Raw genomic sequence first — 23,208 nt, forward strand, 5'->3', positions numbered from 1 at the left:
TACATGCGCGTAAATTAAGCGCGTAAGGTACGCTGTAAAATTCAAGTCATTCCTATAAAAATGTAGTATATCTTAAACGCTTGACAATGGTTTTGGAGGGGTGTCAATTTCAACTGTTACCCTCCCAAACAAGCACTATTTATATAGTGTTGTATGTTCTATCTGATTAAGTTTACTCATTAATGTAATGCAATAACGATTGTGGTGCAATAGCTGTAAGCACTATGATTATTATATTATTTATTATGTGAACCTAATTAAAACTCCCACCCCCCTATTTTATGAACAATTCTACTTTCGAAATAGATATGATGTTGATTTACAATCATTGGGTTTTTTTCCTGTTCAATACTTTTAGAAATAAATGATTATACCAACCGCTATTATTTTGCAAACAATATCCCCAAATCTTTCATCCTTAAATTCTTAAAACAACAGTTAGCTGGTTGTGGTGACAGTCATAGAAGCCATTAATTGTCCAAGTTTAAGTATTTATATTTACATTCTACTGTGTTTTTCCATTAAATTCTGTGACGTTCAAATGCCTCTAAATGCAACAAGTAGTCAAAGGTCAAATTGACTAGTTTTCTTATGACGTCACAAACGTTGAACGCTGTAAACTGCAACGTCACAAGTGAAAATCAAAGTTCACGCTTGTGGCTGTTACTGTGGCTCTTCCATTTATATTAACTTACCCTTAGGATAAGATCGGAATATTAAGGTATAATTCACATTTGCAGACAAGGCAAGAACTTAACAAATGTAAATATAAGCATTAAATCATGATTTTTTGAAGTATACACTCTCATAACTGCCGCGGTGTGTGCATACAAATTTTCATAACGCGCTAACGCGCGTTACTCAATTTGTATGCACACACCGCGGCAGTTATGAGAGTGTATACTTCAAAAAATCATGATTCAATGCTATAATAACGGCACATTGTCAAAACATCAAATGCGTATTATGATATCGTCTCCATTTGAAAGTACCGAACAGAGAGAGAGAGAGAGAGAGAGAGAGAGAGAGAGAGAGAGAGAGAGAGAGAGAGAGAGAGAGAGAGTATGCAGACATTTTGTTAATTGAGACAGACAGAGAGAGATATTTTACAATCAATTTAAAGTTATTTATGTTGATTTTTAGATGATAATCAAAGTAATGCGTACAGGTTTAAATTTGTTATTGCGATAAAACCAAGATATTGTGATATACATGTAACTTTCAACGTATGGGCCAAATATCACTTATCTACACAAGCAAGTTATTTCTATAGTCGAACTTTAAACAAACGAAAATGTTATTCAATCATATGTGTGTTTTAAATGCAATGTTCATTTTAATAGTCTAATTCGAATTCACAGAACTCATTAAAAACATTATCGCCATAGCTCTAGAAACATGAGAGAATTTATAATTATTCATTCCTCTGAGACTGAGCAAATGTACGTAAAACAGGGGCTGTTCAAATTAGATATGTTATTTTTTTTAAGGACCAGTACAGTGTATATGTATTCCGTTCTGGTACATTTGAATAATCTTTAGCTACATGTAGGAACAACATCTGACAGAAAGGACACTGAATTCTCTGTGAATGTCTCTTGTTAACTTATTTATTCAGAATTTAGACCCAAGAATAAATGGAAGTAAATGCTTGTCTATATAAATACTAACCCCCCCCCCCCCCCCCAGAATCAAATGGTCGTCATCTTAGTTTTATTTACACCGTTTGCATAGGCGTCGGAACTGGGGGGGGGGGGGCTTAGCCCTAAGCATTAGACACATAGCATCAGAGAGGGTTCAGCCCCCCCCCCCCCTACTTTTTCTCGCAGCAAAGAGAAATGTTCCTAAATTTACCTTGAAAAGATGAAAATATTGAGAAGAAGTTGGAGTCATAAGTATACCAGGCCGCCCCCCCCCCCCCAATTTGGCAGGTAAAATTTTTTTGGTGAACTAGGCCTATAGGTAAACTACCCCCCCCCCCCCCCACGGATTAGGATTAATTTTTCATGGTTTTGGGAATAAGTTTTTTTGTTTTTTGCTTTTCAAGATTTCTGAGGATTAGTCTAGCCCCCCCCCCCCCTCCACTTTCAATTTGCTTCTTACGCCACTGGTTTGATAACAGGATACTGAGTTCTTACAATGTACCCTTTATCATAAATCATTAATGTTATCAAGCAAAACTTAAAATTGAAGAGAGAGAATTCCTGAAACTTATACTCGGGATCACTTTTCAACAGCTTGAAAAAAATTGTATTTATTTCAAACGATTTTAGTAAAACTACTTTAGAGATAATTCGTGAATTTAGAAGAAGACATTAACCTGAAAATACGGGCCCACAAAAGGACCGTTAACATTAATTTAAAAACATATAAGAGGTCAGGAAGTAGGATAATTTAAACAAGACCTTGGAATTTCAGTATAGAGCGTAGCTATTTATTCCTTGCGTCATAACAAGTTAAAAATGACGAGGTTTCAAGCGAAGTACACCTTTAACTTCAATTTCACTGTTTATTTCAAGACATTACTCTATAAAGGTTGGATCACAAAAAGACCGTTAACATTAATTTGAAATTATTTACGAGCTGGTAACATCAGAAAAAAATGGCACGCACTTCAATTTTTTTTTATTTCAAATGTTGTCGGTCCTAAAACACGCCAAGCGGTGCAGACAAAATGAACACCGCAGATCTCCATTTCAATCGTAAGGGAAATTATACACTCAATGTAAATATCACGTCATGTAAAGTCTTAGAATATTTGCAAACACAACAGAATTGTCATACCCGCTTACATGCAGGTTTCTGCTGTTATAGACAGTTATATTTGTATATAGTTGTGTCCGATGGCTGTCAACGCACTAAAAGTGTTATAAACACATAACAGACGCGGTAGAAACACCAAGGGAGTACCATAATTTATTTTAAAATAAATTCAATTTACTTCTTTGACATTTTGAAAAACGAACGCCTCCACCCCCCCACCCCCGATCTGAAACAGAAAGCATTTACATATATTGAAAGATCGACGCCACCCGCCCCCCCAAATACGGATCCTCCCACAGTAATATATATACACAGTCATGTATTAAGTTTCTTTTTGTCAAAGAACTATATAATTATGATAATACTATTTTTCAAGCAATCGCTCGATGTCTTCAGTAAAACAACACTGCTTGAAAAAAAAGCCGTTTAACGCTAAAATGCAAAAATGGTGGGAAAAGAAAAATCTTTTATGTCATTTTTCAAAATACGGATCTTATGAATCAAAATGAAAATTATGAAAATACTTCACATGTATATCTGACAAAGGAAGCAAAGATCATCACACTGTAAATTGATGATGTTCATTTTATAGGGCCATTAAAGGCCCATATCAAATATAGGCCTTTAATGTTTTCAAACATTAATCTTGAAGACCGCATATTAAATTACTATACATTAAAGGGCGCATAACTCGAAGATTGACTGCACAAAAGTACAATGGTATAAGAACCCCTCAGTGTGCAGTGAACCCGTAGAGGGTCTAGGTATAATTCTTGGCCGAGGGTAGATCTGTATGGATAAATGTCACATTCAAATGAATTTGTTTCATTCTAATAATGGATTTTTTTTTCAAAATTTCTCATAGTTTTTACTTTTATTTAAAATGTTCACTAATATTGAAAATGTACATTTTTTAAGTCTTAATTTCTTTTGTAAAAATAAATATCCGTTTTACTTGAATGTTGTTTCAAAAAAGTGTTTCTGCATGCTTTACAAAGAAACCAACAACTGTTAATGTATGAATAGAACATTTATTTTTATTTTTTTAATACCGGTAAATGAAAATGTTGAAATGATGGTGTTTTTTTTACAAAATACATAACAGTACAGTACAATGTACTAATATACATTTACATGAACATTCCACATGTTAAAATACATGAAACAGAATGCAATACATATACATTGAAATAATGAACAATACCGATTTAATGCAGTAATAACAAACTTTATAAAAAACAACACAAGGAATTCAGAATGTGAATATTGGCACTTTTTTAATGTATTCTATAATATATAAGCACTTTTTGTGGAATTTCAGTTTTTCCTGTGTGTCTGCCGATGTCGGAGCATATTTCCGGATTGGGCGAAACACTTTCCACACTCTGGGCATGCGAAAGGCTTCTCCCCGCTGTGGGTCCGCTCGTGCTTCATGCAGGTGGAGCAGTCCGCAAATGCACGGTACAGGTCCTGCACTTGTAAGGTTTCTCGCCAGTGTGAATTTGGAAGTGTGTGCGCAGAGTGGACTTCTGGGTAAAGGACTTGCCGCAGATGGAACATTTGTGAGGCCGGATGCCGGTTTGGGTAGCCATGTGATAGTTCAAGTTGGTGTTTCCTCTGTAGGTCTTCCCGCTCACAGGACACTGGTGTTTGGTGGGTTTAAACTTGACGGCAGATGACACAATGACAGCAGACAACACGTTATTGGCCTCTTAAATGTCACAGGGTTTTGAACAACTATCCATAATGGACTCGTACACACACAGATCGTCAAAGTTAGAACACTCGTTTTTCATGCTGGAATTCTCAACAAACCTCTGTTTCAGTTGCTCCGTAGCACTGGAGTTGGGAGAAACGGAGCCACTGGAATTGATGGCGGCATTGTCACTGAGGCTGTGGTATCCGATTTCAAATACCACATCCATGAAATCAGAAGCCAAGTTGTCGACGGTGATGTCATCATGCAGAGAACTTGGAAGTTATTGAAGCTTGGTACAGGCTGGCTGAACTGTTGCTATGTGATGACAATTATAGGTACTTTCATTCATGAATTTCCAAACTTAGTTAGTGAAGAAGATGATTTATATTATTAGTCCCCTACCGGTTTCACCGGAGGGGACTATAGCTTTCCTCTGCGTCCGTCAGTCCGTCTGTCCGTCCGTCCGTCCGTCCGTTTGTCCGTCCGTCAGTCCGTCTGTCTGTCCCACTTCAGTTTTCCACACTTTTTTTCTTTATGCATTTGATGAATAATATGAAACTTGCTGAACAGCTTCAAAATGTCAAACTACAGATCAAGTTTACACTTTTGTAGCGTCTGATTGACATATTTTCGAGAAAATTAATTTTTTATATTCCAATTTTTTTAATGTTCGGGTTCGTTATTGGGTTCGGTGTGTAACTGAAAAAACGAGGTCAGTATGTAGTCAGTATACTGTGCGTTACTTGTACCATTCCTTTTCCTGTACCATTCCTTTTATCATTTCTAACAAACAAATGAATTCTATAAAATAGTGTCAACCATTGTGTTGTAAATTTAATCGGCAGGTTTTTTTTGTATTATTATTACAATCGGGTTCGTTGTCGGGTTGGGCTGTTTAACTGTTTGGTTTGATTCGGGGTACAGAAGACGGTAAGAAATGATATTGTGCATAACAGTGCATTGTTTTCACAAATTTTTACCAGCGAATACAGAATAGACTTTGCGAAATTACAGGAGATGAAATAAAGAGTATTATTTTACCTATTTCCTATTCAATTTCTATATCAACTATATAGTTTTAATTTCCTCTGTTCTTTTATCTCTGATTAAAGCATGATATCTCGTTTACAATAGCTCTGAAATAGTTGTGTGCTTGGAAGCTTTCATAGAATAATACAAACCGGTAGGGGACGTGTATTGCTTATGCAATACTCTCAGAATGCTTGTTATTATTATATCTTTTACGTACTTGTAATTCAAAAACCTTTTTGTGGATATGATATTTTCATGTATTCATATATCGGATTTGTCCTGATTTTTTACCACTTATAACATAACTCATAAGTTATAAAAAGTTTACATTTGTTCTTCCATTAATTTTTAAATAAATTCTTTCATTGTATTTTGAAGGTAAGATGTATTGAATTAAAAGTTATTACAACTTAATAAAATCTAATATTATATAAATTTACAAATTATGCTATGATCAAGGAAATTTAACATATTTTTCAATTAGTGAATGATCCATTTGTAATTTGTACGACAAATTGTATAAATAATAAATCAAAAATACATGCATATGAAATATATCACATGATAATACATGTACCACATCTTTTCAATGAGTTAACTGTAATGACAGATAGTAGTAATGCCATCATTTTACCTGTTCATCTTTAACCGTTCGTTAGAAAATATTCTCTCTATTACTGTCAGTTAACAAGGACCATCATGTCACTATCTCTGCATCAATGACAGACATGGTACAATTTTTAGGTAAAGAGAATGACTTCCTCTTTGAATTGCCTCCCCTTATCGCCGGCTTTCTATCAATAGAACTCGGCAGGTGCGCTCAGACCTAGGTTGACCAGCAGACGGGCGTATTCCAGGTAAACGGCCTCCACCAGTGACACTGTAAACACACACAGATAGAAATAGACCACAGTGAAGGCATGCTTTCTATAAAACTACAGTAAGGAGAACTGTAATCATTTAACTATCAATAAACTATCAGCAGAATATTGTTATATTTATCTATGTCTTCATCTCTCTCCCCCTCTCTCTCTCAAACTAAAAAAAGTGTCAAAGTATCAAATCTTCCAAGAGCAGATCAGGGTTCATTATAACAATAACTCAAAACAAGAGGCCCACGGGCCACATCGCTCACCTCAGCAACAATAGGCATGATAAAATCAGCTTATGGAATCATTATACAAAATATTTGGACAATATGGTATAATACATGTAGAAAAAAAAAATGTTTCCCTCTGGATATTCTTATATTTATAATCAAGTCCCTTTTCCAACAGGATTTTATAGTCATATCACAGTCAGCATTGCAGCTCTCAAAAAAACCCTTAACAATTGTTTATATACAGAATATAAACCTACATCAAACTCTCAACCCCTTGTGAGGCACAAGAATCGTCCAGGGGCCAAAGTTTAAACAATTTTAAAGAATCAGCAATATATAAAAATTCTTGCATGTAAGTTATAGCATATAAATTAATATTTCAGTTTTGTGAATAACTAAAATGTTTTCCTTTGTACAACTGAATCCCCAATGTGATGTGGCCCCACACTACTCCTAAAGATTGTGATTTTAAAAAAAATGAATATACACTATCTGAAGTTGCTTTCACTAAAGTAACAGCTGTTCTAGGCAAATGTTTTTGTTTTTTATTTTAAATCTAAAGATATTTTTCTCTATATTCCTATGTAAAAATTTGCCCCCCCCCCCTTGTGACCCCATCCTACCCCCGGGAAACATGATTTGAATAAACTTGAAATCTCACTACCTGACGATGCTTCCAAACAAGTTTCAGCTTTCCTCCCCAAATTGGTCTTGAGAAGATGTGTTTTAAAGATTCACTCTATATATTCCTACGGTCATGATTTTCACAACTTTGAATCTACACTACCTGAGGATGCTTCTATACAAGTTTCAGCTTTCCTGGCCTAATGGTTTTGAGAAGAAGAATTTTTAAGATTTACTCTATGTATTCTTATGTAAAAATTTGACCCCCCATTGTGGCCCCATCCTAACCCCGAGGGTCATGATTTTTACAAACTTGACTTTACGCCAGCTGAGGATGCTTCCACATAAGTTTCAACTTTCCTTGCCAAATTGTTCTTGAGAAGAATATTTTTAAAGATTTACTCTATATACATGTATTCCTATGTAAAAAGTCGACCTCCCCAATGTGCCCCCCCCCCCCCCTTTCCCTGAGGGTCATGCTTTTCACAACTGTAAATCTACACTACCTGAGGATGCTTCCACAAAAGTTTCAGATTTCCTGGCCTTATGGTTCATGAGAAGAAGATTTTTGAAAATTTCTCGAAAATTTTCAATAATTCCTAATTATCTCACTTTGCAAAAGGGTGTGATCCTTAATTTTCACAACTTTGAATCCCATTAGCCTAAGGATGCTTTGTGTCAAGTTTGGTTGAAATAGCTTCCATGGTTCTTGAGAAGATGTTGAAAATGTGAAAAGTTTACAGACAGACAGACGACAGACAAAATGTTAGCAGAATAGCTCACTTGAGCTTTCAGCTCAGGTGAGCTAAAAACTGACCGTTTTGTATTCATTAATGTTGCCTATTACAAACAAGAAATAAGACATCATGAGACCCATCTGAGTACAGTGTAAACTAAATAATGTCTTTTCTATGACAGATATACCTTAGCCAGCCTGGTCCCACATTCCGTAGGTCTGGAGATATCGACAGGCGTCCATTCCATTGTCAATCAGGCAGAGCAGCTGAACTACACTGTATATGATGGTCACCTGTGGCACTATGGGGTCTAGATCTTACTCTGACCGGCAGCAAGATCTACAAAAAATATGTACATTCTTTTCAATATCAAATTAAGACTTGATACAATATCAACGTATCAATAGAAAGAGAAAATTATGAGTTTTGTAGAATAATGCATCCATCACTTAAGACCGTATTGGAGTGTATATGGCACTTAAAGTAGTCCTAGTATCGCACTACGTCATAATACGGATTTTACCATATTGGTTCGACTTTTACACAGCATTTTTGATACCCGGTATTGATTTGGCTGTACATCGCTGTTGTAAACAATGGCAATAATAAGCAATTAGAACGGTAATATATGTATTCTATGAGAGATAGAAATGATTAATGTTGAAAAACTCTATTCTGTGAAAGTAAAATGAACAAGAGGCCCATGGGCCACATCGCTCACCTGAGGAACAATAAGTATGATAAAATCAGATTAATGGAGTCATAATACAACCTATCTGGACAATGTACGATAATACATGTAGATCCTGTATAAATAAAATCCATTTTTCCCCTGGATATTCTTATGTTTATAATCATTAGTCCCTTTTCTAACAGGATGATTATATAGTCATATCATATGTTGAGCATTGCAGTTCTCAAAAAGATCCTTAACAATTGTTTATATATGGGATATAAACATACATCAAACTCTGAACGTACCTTCTTGTGAGGCCAAAGAATTGTCCTTGGGCCAAAGTCTTAACAATTATAAAGAATCATCTGGCTGATTAGTTTTTGAGAAGAAGATTTTTAAAGATTTACCATATATATTCCTTTGTTAAACTTTGACCCCCCATTGTGGCCCCACCCTACCCCCGGGGATCATGATTTTCACAACTTTGAATTTACACTACCTGAGGATGGTTCACATAAGTTTCAGCTTACCTGGCTGATTAGTTTCTGAGAAGAAGATTTTTAAAGATTTACTCTATATATTCCTACGTAAAACTTCGACCTTCCATTGTGGCCCCACCCTACCCTCGGGGGTCATGATTTTCACAACAATGAATCTACACTACCTGATGATGCTTCCACACAAGTTTCAGCTTTCCTGGCTGATTAGTTTCTGAGAAGAAGATTTTTAAAGATTTACTTTATATACTCCTATGTTAAACTTCGACACCCCATTGTGGCCCCACCCTACCCCCAGGGATCATGATTTTCACAACTTTGTATCTACACTACCTGAGGATGCTTTCACACAAGATTCAGCTTTCCTGGCTGATTAGTTTCTGAGAAGAAGATTTTCAAAGATTTACTCTATATATTCCTATGTATAACTTCAACCAACCAATAAGGCCCCAGCCTACCCTCGGGGGTTATGATTTTCACAACTATGAATCTACACTACCTGAGGATGCTTCCACACAAGTTTCAGCTTTCCTGGTCTAATGGTTTATGAGAAGAAGATTTTTAAAGATTTACTCTGTATATTCCTATGTAAAACTTCGACCTTCCATTGTGGCCCCACCCTACCCCCGGGGGTCATGAATTTCACAAATTAGAATCTACACTACCTGAGAATGCTTCCACACAAGTTTCAGCTTTACTGGTTTTATGGTTCATGAGAAGAAGATTTTTTAAGATTTACTCTATATATTCCTATGTTAAATTTCGACCCCCCATTGTGGCCCCACCCTACCCCCGGGGGTCATGAATTTCACAAATTAGAATCTACACTACCTAAGGATGCTTCCACACAAGTTTCAGCTTTCCTGGTCTTATGGTTCATGAGAAGAAGATTTTTAAAGATTTACTCTGTATATTCCTATGTAAAACTTTGACCCCCCATTGTGGCCCCACCCTACCCCCGGGGGGTCATGAATTTCACAAATTAGAATCTACACTACCTGAGGATGCTTCCACACAAGTTGCAGCTTTCCTGGTTTTATGGTTCATGAGAAGAAGATTTTTGAAAATGTCTCGAAAATTTTCATAAATTCCTAATTATCTCACTTTGCAAAAGGGCGTGGTCCTTAATTTTCACAACTTTAAATCCCCTTAGGCTAAGGATGCTTTGTGCCAAGTTTGGTTGAAATTGGCCCAGTGGTTCTTGAGAAGATGTTGAAAATGTGAACAGTTTACAGACAGACGGACGGACAGACAGACAGACAGACAGACAGACAGACAGACAGACAGACAAAATGTGATCAGAATAGCTCACTTGAGAAAAAGAAAAATTCGGGGGGGGGGGGTCTATAAGTATACCTGAGATTCTGGTTAATCAGAAACTTCGTTTTTAGCTCACCTGTGCTAAAAACGAAGTTTCTGATTAACCAGAATCTCAGGTATACTTATATCTTCTTTGTTTTGACCCCCCCCCCCGAATTTTTCTTTTTCTTTTACTAAAACCGGTTTAAATTTAGAGACAGAAGCTATTTCGAATTTAATCAATCGTCAATTAATTAATGTTTAAATGATATCTAACATTGTTGACAGATCTAGGCAGAAAACTGTAGCAAAATGTGACTTTTACGGATTTTTTCGTCAGGATCTACTTGGTTTAGAGCTTATAGCGTGAAAAGTAATCCGTCAACATATAATTTATTTTACCATATCTTTTTTTCTAAGATGTCAATCTATAGAATAAACACCATAAATTTAAGTTTGAGTCCATAAAATAGTAAAAAAATTACCAAACGTGATACTAGCATTGCATTTTTTGTATTCTATTTTTATACATCAGGTCTATAAAGCGTATTTACTTACAAAAATTTGGGCAAAATTATTGATGAGATATGGCTTAAATAAATATTTATACTCTATTTTATATGTTCAGTTCTAATTTTCCCAAAATTTTTAATTATTTTTATGAAAAACGGACGTCTGGCAAATTTCATAATTGTCAATAATTTTCGCAAGGGGGTACACCCGTCTGAGAGGTGATAACATACAAACTAGCATGTAAACATACATATTTTCTTTTGTATATGTATTGCTAGAATGTATATTTATCATTTAAAGCTAAGCTTTTAATGATTGAGCCCATTAAGTGCCGAGTATAGGACTACCTTAAAATATGAGAGACTCTAATTGCAATACATCTATGCATTTTGAGCCTCTCTCTATGTATAAGCATACATGTACAAGTCAGTAATTTGTATAAATATTTCAACAGAAGGAGTGCTTATAGATCCAACTGATGAGTAGTAATTAATATTGCAGATTGAAGAATGTTATTTGTTTTTTTCTAAACTGTCATAAAACATCAAGTACATGTATTCATGACATTAATTGATATATACTGTTCCATGCATGGATTTACAATGTTTTGTTTTTTTTACACTGATATGACTTGCTCAAGGATGTAAAATGTCATTGCATGTACATTGTGCATGCATGATAGTAGTATGCACTACCTTGTTATAAGCCAATATATATAGATATCTATTACAAATATAACTCAAGCTTTTAAAATTCTAACTAAATGAATAAAATTAACATAATTTCATTGGTGTGTTCATTTGTAAAGATACATGTATCAAAATCAGATTTCATAATAAGATGGAAAAAATGTTTCATTATTTAAAACATTTACAGTACAAAAGCAGAATATATGCTATACCTTTCATCCATCTATTAATGGTGTCTTATACAATAATATAACTGCCAGTAGCCATAAACCAGGTGCTTTGTTCATCACATGAAAATCACCATAAGTTCTGTTATGTAACTTTCTCTTCACTTTGGTTATTTTCTGTCCACTTTCCACCTTTATACACTTCCGAGCATGACATTTCTCACTTCAACTCTCATTGAGTGAAGTACCAAGTTAAAACATTCAAATGTTATCGCTGGGTAATCCAAACACTTTCACGGTCCCTGCATCCCGATTTCTGTCGTTCGTGTCACGATCGTCGCAGGCGTAAACCAGTAGGGGGCGACTTGGATGCCAGGCAACTGTTAAAGTAGGGCCTCGCATGTTATTTCTGTGACTTTTTTACCTGTTAAAAATATAAGGAGTACCTGGTATATATTATACACTTTCAAACATAAAAGACAAACTTATGAACCAGTAATGAGCAATTTATTCCCAGATATTTAAAAATTACTTTAAAAGTAAAGAGATTACTGAGAATGAAAAATCTTCAGTTACAAAAATCTAAAACGTATGCATTTTGTGTCACAAGTATATGCCAGTACTGGGATTCATTAGAATTCATAATGGTTAAATATTTCATGGTATGCGCGAGTTACCCTTCCCAACGAAATAATATCCTCAATGAAAATAAATTATGAAAGGGGAATTTGTCAAACGTAACACTGAAAATCGACACATCCACAAAATTACATCCCCACGAATGAGCAAAAAAACCACAATCCATGAAAATTGGCCTCTGTGAATTTAAATGAATCCACGTAGTTGATCCAATTTAAACTCTAATCCATACCAGAATTCAGAAATACTTGGACTTAAGGGGGAAAAGGGTGTTGCAGTGTAAAATTATTTGTCAATGAATTTTAATTGTTTTTTTAAACACATTTACATAAAGACGTCCAGTACAACATATATCATTTTCACGACTATTTCTTACCTTACAAAAGGAAGATATTTTAATAGGAATTATCCCCCTTTACTGGCATTATGATTTTTTTTAACAATTTGAAGTTTCTGCAATAATTTTTTCATTTGATGGAGTTTATTTACAAATCATATTCATTAATTTTGAGAACATAAACAAATTTCAAAATTGTTTACAACATTGGCTTTTTTTTTTCATAGCAATATCATAATTTTATCAATATATTGCTAAAATCAGCACTTCAATTTTGAAGTTTTTGATTCTAAATTTGAACGAAATGTGATGACACCTAAAAGATCAGCCTTAACATTTGCTTTATAACTTACAAAGTTTTCATGTTAACTTTCTTGACATATAAAGAGATACTACAATAAGAATCACCCCCATCCCTTATTCTGGAATTATGACCTTTTGTGACAAATTCTGTTTGGAAGCAGGAACCATCAAAAAGTAATGCATTATTTAGATTTATTAATTATCATGAACAGAACATTATCAGAATAGATATTTGATTATATTAACCGCTAATTATTTTGTCCATTAACATTTCTAAAATTAAAAATTTTAATTTTCCATCAGCTCATATTTTGACAAAGACTAATTTAGAGCCATTAAGTACGGGAAAAAGATCTATCAAATCTTGTATGACGCCATAATGAATAAATGACATCATATCAATATACAATCTTATCAACTACGACATCATAATAGAGTTAGCATATACCAAAGCATCATTGCTATGATCGTCACGTGATACGTGTCCTGTTCCCCCTTAAAAAATCAAAAGGTCTCTTGGCCAAGTTGTTTGTGACCTTGTACTAGACTTTGCAAACACAAAAGCAAATCCTTCATTATGGTTGATAAAAATATTGATATTAAAAATAACTTAAAATAATTTTTAAATTTCAGTAAATCCTATTACATATTTTCAGCTCGACTGTATACATGTACAAAATGTGACAGTTCTTGGTTTCAGAAAGCAGTTGTTAGCATCAACCCAACACCCCCTAGTCTTTGTGGCTACACAGGTGGGGGCTGCATTACTGTTACCTGTCTGTGTGTCTGTCTCAAATGTCCAGGTGTTCTCTTTCCACTTGACCAGTCTGTGTACTAACACCTGTTCTGTGTACCCTGCTCACTCCACCCAGGGTAAACACCTCGCTACCCTGACTAGAACAAAGTGGGCACCCCCTACCTGTGATACCAGTCAACTAAGTGTATGTGTCGGGTTTCTAACCTTTTACCATTCATCATGCACCAGGATTTGCCTTTACCAATAATATCAATTCTGAATGAGGCTAAAGCAACTGGATTACATTTTCCATGCTAGTTGCAGAGCCCTACGCAAACGTAACATACATAAAACATCTACTATAACATTCGTACCTGAGTCGACCTCTGCTATGTCTATAATCAGATCTTCTGATGCTGAGGCCAACATTTTGCCATCATGGCTGAAGCTTAGAGTTCTGACTGGCCACTCTAACCTGAAATCAACACATTAAATGTCCATGACTCGGTTTTTCAGTGAATGCAATAAAACAGAAAAATACTTCAAACAAAAAATCAGAATTCCCTACTTAGTAGAGTTATAATATGATATAAAGATGGTTCAGTTCTAATAAAATCTTCTAAAGAAACAGACCAAAATCTCATTGCTTATATCTTGGATTTCTTGGGCATATTATACAATATCATATAAAATGCATGAGCTACACATTAAACTTGATATCAGTAAACTTGATTAAGCTTTAGAATTTAAAAGGCTTTAAATTTTCAAAATATTATCAGTACACAAATACTCAGAAACCTTTTGCAGTTAGTAGATCTCAAATAGCACCATTTTACAGGGAAAATAAAATTATCTAATAAGTTTTTGAGACCATTATGAGTGTACATGTGTAGTTTCTATGCAAAGAAAGGTACAGTACTTGTGTAGTGAATCATACATGTGAATACATTGTGCACAACTCTTACTACCTGGAGAGGGTCCTAATACAGGCTAGCTCTGCTACATCCCAAATACTGACCAAGGCGTCCGCACTACCGGTGGCAAAGTACTTTCCCTTGGGGTCAAACTCGATACAGATACAGTTAGCAGGGTGAGCATTCAGGGTGTGCTGGAGTTTTAAATCTGGGTAGCTGTTGATAACAATGTGTTTTATTTGCATACAATTCAATTTTTTCAAAATTATCAAAATGCTGTACAAGGTATTGGGTAAAATAAATATGCACAATTATGAAAAACTTTGCATTACATTGAGCTGTCATAGCCATCAATTGCCTAACCATTTGTTCATTAATGCTTCATTATACTGCAATGTTTCATACTTCATCTATCTATAAACTACATGTACCTCAGTATGTTTATGCTGCCTTGCCCACTCGTCAAGAAGAACAGGTCCCCGTCATTGTTCCACGAGATCTCATTGACCTCAAACTTAAACTGTTCCTCGGCCTTTGACCTGTGACTTCTGACATCAATAAATGTAATTAGGTCGTCCTTGTTGCCCACAGCTATAGTGCTGCCATCTGGTGACCAGCAGATGTTTATGTTTTCACCTTAAATATTGATTTACCGTACAGTTAATGTATAACAATAGTATCAAAAATGGAATTTCACATACATTTATTGAAGTGTCCAAAAGTCCCTGTACATTTGTATTAACCACGTTAACAGCTGTTTTATCTCAAAGTAAGTATTGTCAATGTCTATAGATCAATTATTCCTGGGTCATGGAATAAACCGTTGTTTTACCTTTAGTATTGACAGTGGCCACAGAACGATTGGTCCGGGCGTCCCAGATTCGTATTGTCTTGTCTCCACTAGCTGTCACCAACTGATCCGGATTCTTTGGATGCCAACACAGCTGGTCAACACTGTCACTATGTCCACGAAATGTGCAATCTTTGACCTAAAGAGTTTGAAGACAGATCCAAAAAAAATTGTCAGACTAATCAATGTTTTGAAAAAATATTAAGGTGGTATGGCTCATCTGTCGATATGAATGTGGATTAAAGTACATTATAATTAGAGTACTTTCACCGGTTTAGAGTTTTCAAATTTTACAATATTAAACCAAAAAATAGCTTTTGAAAATATTTGGAGAGGTAAAAAATGTAACATCCCCAGCAGAATTTGAACTCATGACCAACAGATTTGTAGTAAACCCTCTTACCCACTGAGCTACCCTGTAAGCTAGTTACAATATTGAGAAAGAAATTACTTATATAATTACACTTCATTTTATTGTTTATTTCGATAAACAATACATCACAATATGGAGGTGTCCCATACAACCTTAATTTAAATAGTTTAGATGCATAAACAGATTTTTTGTCACCTTGCTATCTCAAAATTGACAAAAATCATACTGATCAGTAGATTTTTGTGTTAAACTATGCAACAAGCATGTCAAAAAAACAAAACAAAAAACATCCTCATTTAAAAAGAACATAGGCCTATAGGTGTCACTACAGTAATATGTAAACGGTGTGACCGTTGGACCGAGCGCAGATTTAACACAGTGCAGTTTGATTTTTGTCGAATAAAATTTATTTGAAATGCACACAGTAGGATCCGCCTGGTTGACTACTCAAAGCATTAGCCAAAGTTTAACGAAACGTTGCGTGCTCAGTCTACATTATGACATCATTTCAAACGTAATACACGTTTTATCTTCGGAAATAGCCGAAGAGAGTTCCGTTATTCCGAACTTTTTTTTAATTTCTTCTTTCATTGTTTATCAATTTAATTCATATAAATGCCGCGGTAATAAAATTGAATACTTTATTCAGTATATAAAGGTCAGTTCCTTGATATTAATGTTTTTATTTTCCATCTGATAATTTGATAAGACATACATAAAACTAGTCGTTTTTCTTGACTGAAGCACTATTGAAACTTATTCGGTGTCCTCTTTTATTTCTTTTGATTCAGATTACCTTCTATTTAAATACTGGAACATTTTAATCGAGTTTAGGGGCAACAAACATCGATAAGTACCAGTCAAACAATGATCGAATTAACTTTTTAAAAACAAAATGGCTGCCAATATGGCGGCGCCCATGGCTGGAAGAAATTTTTTTTGGCCTTAGTACCCCTGATTCAACTTTCATTTTTCAATGATTTTCTTATATATACGTGTTACCATTAATCCTCGCTTCGCGAGGCGGGCTTCGCCCGCCTCTCGCTGCGCTCGGTATTAAATTTTACTAATATATTCTTACCAAAATTGCACAACTTAAGATACAGATTAAAAATTCAAAACGAATTTATCGGGAAAATCCCCTTGACATCTTTCTAAACAACACTTCGTTTACAATTTTCTTGCAAAATACACACGTGCATCCCGCAAGGCGTGAGACTTTGTTTACCTCGAAGTTACACATGTGCTTGAACATCAAGCCCGGGCCTTTTCACCCCCCTCCGGAACAACACGCATCAAAGTTAAATTAAATGACCTCGATTTATTACAAAACTGGGATAGTTAGACCTCTTACACATTGTTTTTCATCTCATAAAAATCAGCTCCTGTGACGTGCGGATAGTCATACGGCCCAAATTCAAAGGAGAATTCCGGAATTATTTTGCATCAGCCATTTTTTGACGTGAACTTTCAGTGAAATACGGTGTTATGACACCTATAATTCGGAATTATTTTACCTAAGCCATGTTTACAGTGAAACACTCCAGCAGCCTACCATTCGGTCTCTGTCATTGTCTAGCTGGAAAACGCTAACAGTTTTGTCAAAGGACCCCGAGGCCAGGCGCCGTCCGTCACAGCTCCACGCCACGGAGTGAACTTTGGAGTCGTGCGCCGTGTGCTCTCGTATTCTCTTGTTTTGCTGAAAATGTTTTCGCATGTTTTCAATGTAAGTCGCCATCTTTGGATTTCGTAAAATAAAAACCTACCGAGTGGATTGAAAAGTTCCGGAAACCAGAGGCCCACGTGCCATATCGCCGCGAATGTCAGACATGTCGGCCCAACGACACCTCGGCCCAACGACACTTCGGCCCCAGGACACCTCGGCCCAGACGGGTCGGCCCAAAATTTGAGACACCTCGGCTCACGTAAAAGACATCTCGGTTCAAGCAAAATTGAAACAAAAATATTTGATTTAAATGTTTTTATTTTATTAACATATATATTTTATCAAAATATTACATATCAAAGACGTGTAAAAGAAATTGAATTACTAAAAAAAAAATGAGACCATTTAGTTCTAATTGTTAAGCAAACAAGAAAGTAAAATTAAGAAAAAGACGACAATTTCGACAACGACAATGACACTAATATTTAAACAAACAAGAGGATGCAGCACTTTCCTTTGGAGTCGCAAACGCGTGTCACGGGTGACAATGAAGATTTTTAAATTACGAGCAGTTAATTATAAGACGATAAACACCGAAGTCCATATATATCCTTTCAATGATTACCACCCCATATCAGATTTACAAAATCGTCAGAGAAACAACACATCATGACATTTCATTTCATTATTATGTAAAATATTTTTATTGTGTCCACTTTCTGGTCAATCTTTGTAGATTTAATAAAATGAAAATATCTAAATACTGCAATCTTTAAATCCTAGATTTAACACTAATATATATTTTAAGTGTGTCATCAATTCCTGAAATTTCCGATCTACAAAATTCACATATTGTATTATTATTGTAGTGTAAAAAGTTAAGTAATAAGATTTCGACAACCTTAAAGTCATCAACTTTCTATTGGCTGTTGACAAAAAAAAATGAGACGCGTGACCATCCAATAAAACAAATTCACAGAGTTTGATTGACAGGTTTAGTCATACATGTATGCAAGTGTGACCCGATGTCCGAAGTTATGCGCGCTTATTAATGTACATATCGATGTAAATTTAAAAACAATAGAAATTAAATATAATGATCATGTGCGCGTCTTGTACGAACATTTTGATGCTAAATACCATCTGACAATTTTATCACATTTAGCACCAATTCAATATTTCATGTCGTTGGTCATTATCTTCAAAAAAGAGATAGAAAGAAGAAATCAATGAATATATAAAGTAATTATCTGCCCCTATTTTTTTTATATTTATTTTTAGTAGAACCTAAAGTTTCATTGGGCCGAGGTGTCTTTTAAGCGGGCCGACGTGTCAATAAATTTGGGCCGACCCGTCTGGGCCGAGGTGTCAAACGCCCTTGGCCGAGGTGTCGTTGGGCCGAGATGTCCGTCTACCCATATCGCTGACTTAACAATTCCTAATGAAAGTCTTGCTGAAGTCTTACCGTTGTTTTAATTTCTTTATAATTACTGTGTTTCAGATTCTAAATTTCTGCTCTCTACCATAGTAAAGTCATCAATTCTGGCATTATTGAAAATTAATTTTAGTATTATAATACATGTACTATAGCATGAATAGAACAGATAATTAGACAAAATTTCAACTGTATTTAATTTCAAAAATAATCTGTTTTCTATAAGTAAATTATCATGATTTTAAAAATGCTTTTTTAAAATATGGGTAATGCAAATTTGCATAATGTTGATCATTTTTTCCATTTTTGTTGAAAGTTAGACATAACTTCTGGTTTCTAGATTTCTGATAAGTCTAGCCCCCCCCCCCCCAAATAATTGTACGGTGATAATTAGGACGCATCGTACTGCTACATGTAGATTTAAAAAAAATCATGACCATGCAACCTTTAATTACTGTATTTTTTGCTACATTAATTATTCAACCATTAAACATTAATTTAACATGAATTTATATAAGTCTCTACATTTGTATGCTGATGATGGGATTTGAACCCACTCTTCACTCCCAAAGGAATGTGTGCACCATTACACCACACCAGCTTTTACAGAAATGTCGATTTAAGAAAAAGATCATAAGAAACAAAATCTATTTCTTTGAAACTAAAAATAGCCTACATTTTAAAGCTGATTTTAATATCTTCAGCACACAGGCACCAGACGTTTTATATTTTTCTCATAATAAAAATTAATATATTACCCTTTACCTAATAGTTATAAAAATGTCAGATCTATTTAAACTTCCCAACAATGGGTGACCTGAATTCTGAACCAACACATACACAAGCACAAATTACTACCTGGCATTAAATTCATTCACGTGATCTTGCACAGGTAGCAACCCACCAGGAAGAATAAACACCTGACGCCCGCCATGTTGGATCGTGAAGACCTGAAGTTTACTAATGGGATAACGTTAGGTAAGTTTTATAATCCACTTTCTTATTGTTTTTTCTTGATAATCTAAAATCTTTGGACTAATATTTTCTTATGTTTAAATTCATTCTTTTTTTGTAATCAGTCATGAAAAATAAAAAAAAATACTTATAAATGCATGACTCTACACAGATATAAATTTTATCCATGAAATGGAATATATCTGAATCTTAAATATAATAACACATTAATCAAACCAAGATAATACATGTATACATCATATACATACTGAATTTACTTTTCAGGTTTAGTTCCCCTATAGTTACAAGGGTTCCCTGACCATGGACCCCTGGAACAGCGCCCAGGATGTTGTACGCTGCACCCTGTGTCAGGACTCTGTGGCCCCCATGTACTGTGAAGTTTGTCATATACATCTGTGTAAAGACTGTGTAGAGACACATTTATCTGATTCTTCTAAAGTTCATAAAGTGGTATCACTTAAACAATATCTAACCACTTTGAACAATCCTAAATGTAGGAAACACCCCACCAAACAATGTGAACTCCATTGTGAACAATGTGACATTCCTATTTGTGCAAAGTGTATTTCCTCTGCAAAACATTCAGGACATAAAATAGTTGACATTTTCCAAAGCTTTGAAATTAAAACAGAAATTTTAAAAAAAGATTTGCAAGAATTAGAAAAATTCATTTATCCTAAATACAAAGAGATTGCATCCAACATCCCAGTGCAGAAAGCTGATCTGAGTAAAAACTCCCGGAAATTGACAACAGCAATTGACAAACAAGGAGAAGTCTGGCACAGAGAAATAGACACCATTATCACAAACCTGAAATCTAACGTGGAGGAAATGGAATCCAAACACCTGCCCATCCTAAATAAACAGGAAGATGAAATCACACACACCATTTCTGAAATCACACAGACCATTGCTGAACTGAAGAAGTTACTGAACTCCAAAGATGTCTGCCTTGTCTCTGAGTACAAATCCAGGAACGCTGAATATAGAAGATTGCCTCCTAAACTCAAAGTGTCGTTACCAAACTTTAGGCCTCAGGAAATCCACACAGATCAGCTGATTGAACAGTTTGGTTCTCTGTCAGCATTATCTTTTACAACAGAGGAACCAGACTACAGCATGCCAGCCCAGGGAGCCGAGTCCTCTCCCCCAGACCGGTCACTGATGGATGTACCCCGGGTCATCACAGCTATAGACACAGAGTATGATTATGGATTATGTGGTGTGACGTGTCTGAATGATACAGAGATCTGGACATATGGTAATGACATCATGATGAAACTCTTCAACCTCCAAGGGGAACTAGTAAAGTCCATCCAAACCAAGTCAGGGAACACTCCATGGGACATAGCAGTGACAAGGAGTGGGGATCTAGTTTATACTGATACCAAAGATAGAACTGTGAACATAGTGAAGAATACACAGATACAGACAGTGATCAGACTACGGGGTCGGAAACCTGACAGTGTCTGTAGTACCTCCTCTGGTGACCTCCTGGTTGTCATGGTAAGTGATGATAGAAAACAAACAAAAGTTGTGCGTTACTCTGGCTCCACAGAGAAACAAAGTATTCAGTACGATGACAAAGGACAACCTCTCTATTCATCTGGTGGCACTAAATACATCACTGAGAACAGGAACCTAGATATCTGTGTGTCAGACCGTGACGCCCATGCAGTAGTGGTGGTCAATCAGGCCGGGAAACTCCGCTTTACCTACACTGGTCCTCCCTCTACTACCAAGGAATCATTCTATCCACGCGGCATCACAACAGACAGCCAGGGTCGGATCCTGACAGCAGACTATGACAACGACTGTATCCACATCCTGGATCAGGACGGACAGTTCCTCCGCAACATTGACAACTGTCATTTACAGGATCCATGGGGTTTATGTGTGGACACCAGAGACAACCTCTTTGTGGCTGAGTATGACACAGGTAAAGTGAAGAAAATCCAATATTACATGTAAACCAATTAACTGTATATATTATATGTAAACAAAGCGTATAAGTATATATTACATACTGTGTGCAATATAATGTAAACAAACTATACACATTACATGTCATCATACGGTGTGTATCAGATGTAAACACGCTGTGTGTGGATAATTTAACGTATCACACATAAACTGACCGTGTCTACAAGATGTAAACATTCTGTCTAACTGTATCTGTGTTAGGTTGTCATGAGTTAATCATTACATTTCTTCAATCTTTATTTGTTTATATATCATATGTTTGTATGTAAACAAATTGTTCTTTAATATTGCATATCAAATCTCAACAAAGCAGACCATGTTTATATATTGTATGTAAACAAACTGTGTTTATGTATCACATGTATATATCAAGTGACTCTGATGTACATGTATATTACATATAGACAAACTCCTTTTTCTATTAGATGTATATATAAAGTGACTGTTTTACTGTGTCTATAATCTGTGTTTGTTACATTAGAATGAATGGACTGTATTTGTTACATGTGGTTATCAGCAAACTCTGTGTGACATGTTTTAATTACACATAATGAGTTAACAGACAGGTAGCACTCAATTCTTTACCAGCAATGGAGCGAGGCCACAAAGGGACTGAGGTCCATTACTTATATAGAGGAGTGATACCAGTATATTAACCCAATCAGAATTCACATCCAATGAGACAACTGTTTTGACTTACCTTTAAACCTTTAGAATTAGAGTAGATGTTTGATTTCCTGCTAATCTTGTATCTTCTGTTCTAACTTAATAGCTAGAATCCTTGTGTGGAATATTCCTTCCTTTGGTGTTTTTATCTGAAATATTTTGCAGAACTGATTTAAAGATTCTAAAAATGTATTTAGACAATGAGTATATTGACATAGATATACATGACACTCCTTATGAATGCTTTATGATTATTTTTTAAAATAAAACTTTAAACAAAGAAATCAATGTATTGTTTATCAGCAACTCGCCTTTTAAATTGACATTAACCACAAGATGGCGTCAGAACTGTGGCGCCTACAAGGTCAGCAATTATCCAATTGTCATGCTAACAAGTAATTTAATTTAAAAGAGGGAGAGGAATTATATTATATATCAAATAAAAGTACAGAGTTTGTACATATAAGTACCGGTACCAATTTGTCTTTGTTGAAGCAGCAGTTATACTGCCTATTTGTGGTCAGTGGAGCAGT

General features: G+C 35.3%; 1 protein-coding gene and 2 pseudogenes across 1 annotated transcript; 1 reads left to right on the plus strand and 2 right to left on the minus strand.

Annotated features, from left to right (window-relative positions):
• Positions 1 to 4,193: 4,193 nt before the first annotated feature.
• On the minus strand, positions 4,194 to 4,688 carry LOC128180782 (zinc finger protein 235-like; annotated as a pseudogene).
• Positions 4,689 to 11,837: 7,149 nt separating this feature from the next.
• Positions 11,838 to 17,716, minus strand: LOC128180775 (THO complex subunit 3-like; annotated as a pseudogene).
• A 2,578-nt stretch (positions 17,717 to 20,294) lies between these two features.
• Positions 20,295 to 22,950, plus strand: LOC128180772 (uncharacterized). The gene has a single exon (XM_052848924.1). The coding sequence runs from the start codon at positions 20,327 to 20,329 to the stop codon at positions 21,995 to 21,997; it is 1,671 nt and encodes a 556-aa protein (XP_052704884.1). The 5' UTR covers positions 20,295 to 20,326; the 3' UTR covers positions 21,998 to 22,950.
• The last annotated feature ends 258 nt before the right edge of the window (positions 22,951 to 23,208 follow it).

The sequence above is a fragment of the Crassostrea angulata genome, chromosome 4, assembly GCF_025612915.1.
Source record: "Crassostrea angulata isolate pt1a10 chromosome 4, ASM2561291v2, whole genome shotgun sequence".
NCBI lineage: Eukaryota > Metazoa > Mollusca > Bivalvia > Ostreida > Ostreidae > Magallana > Magallana angulata.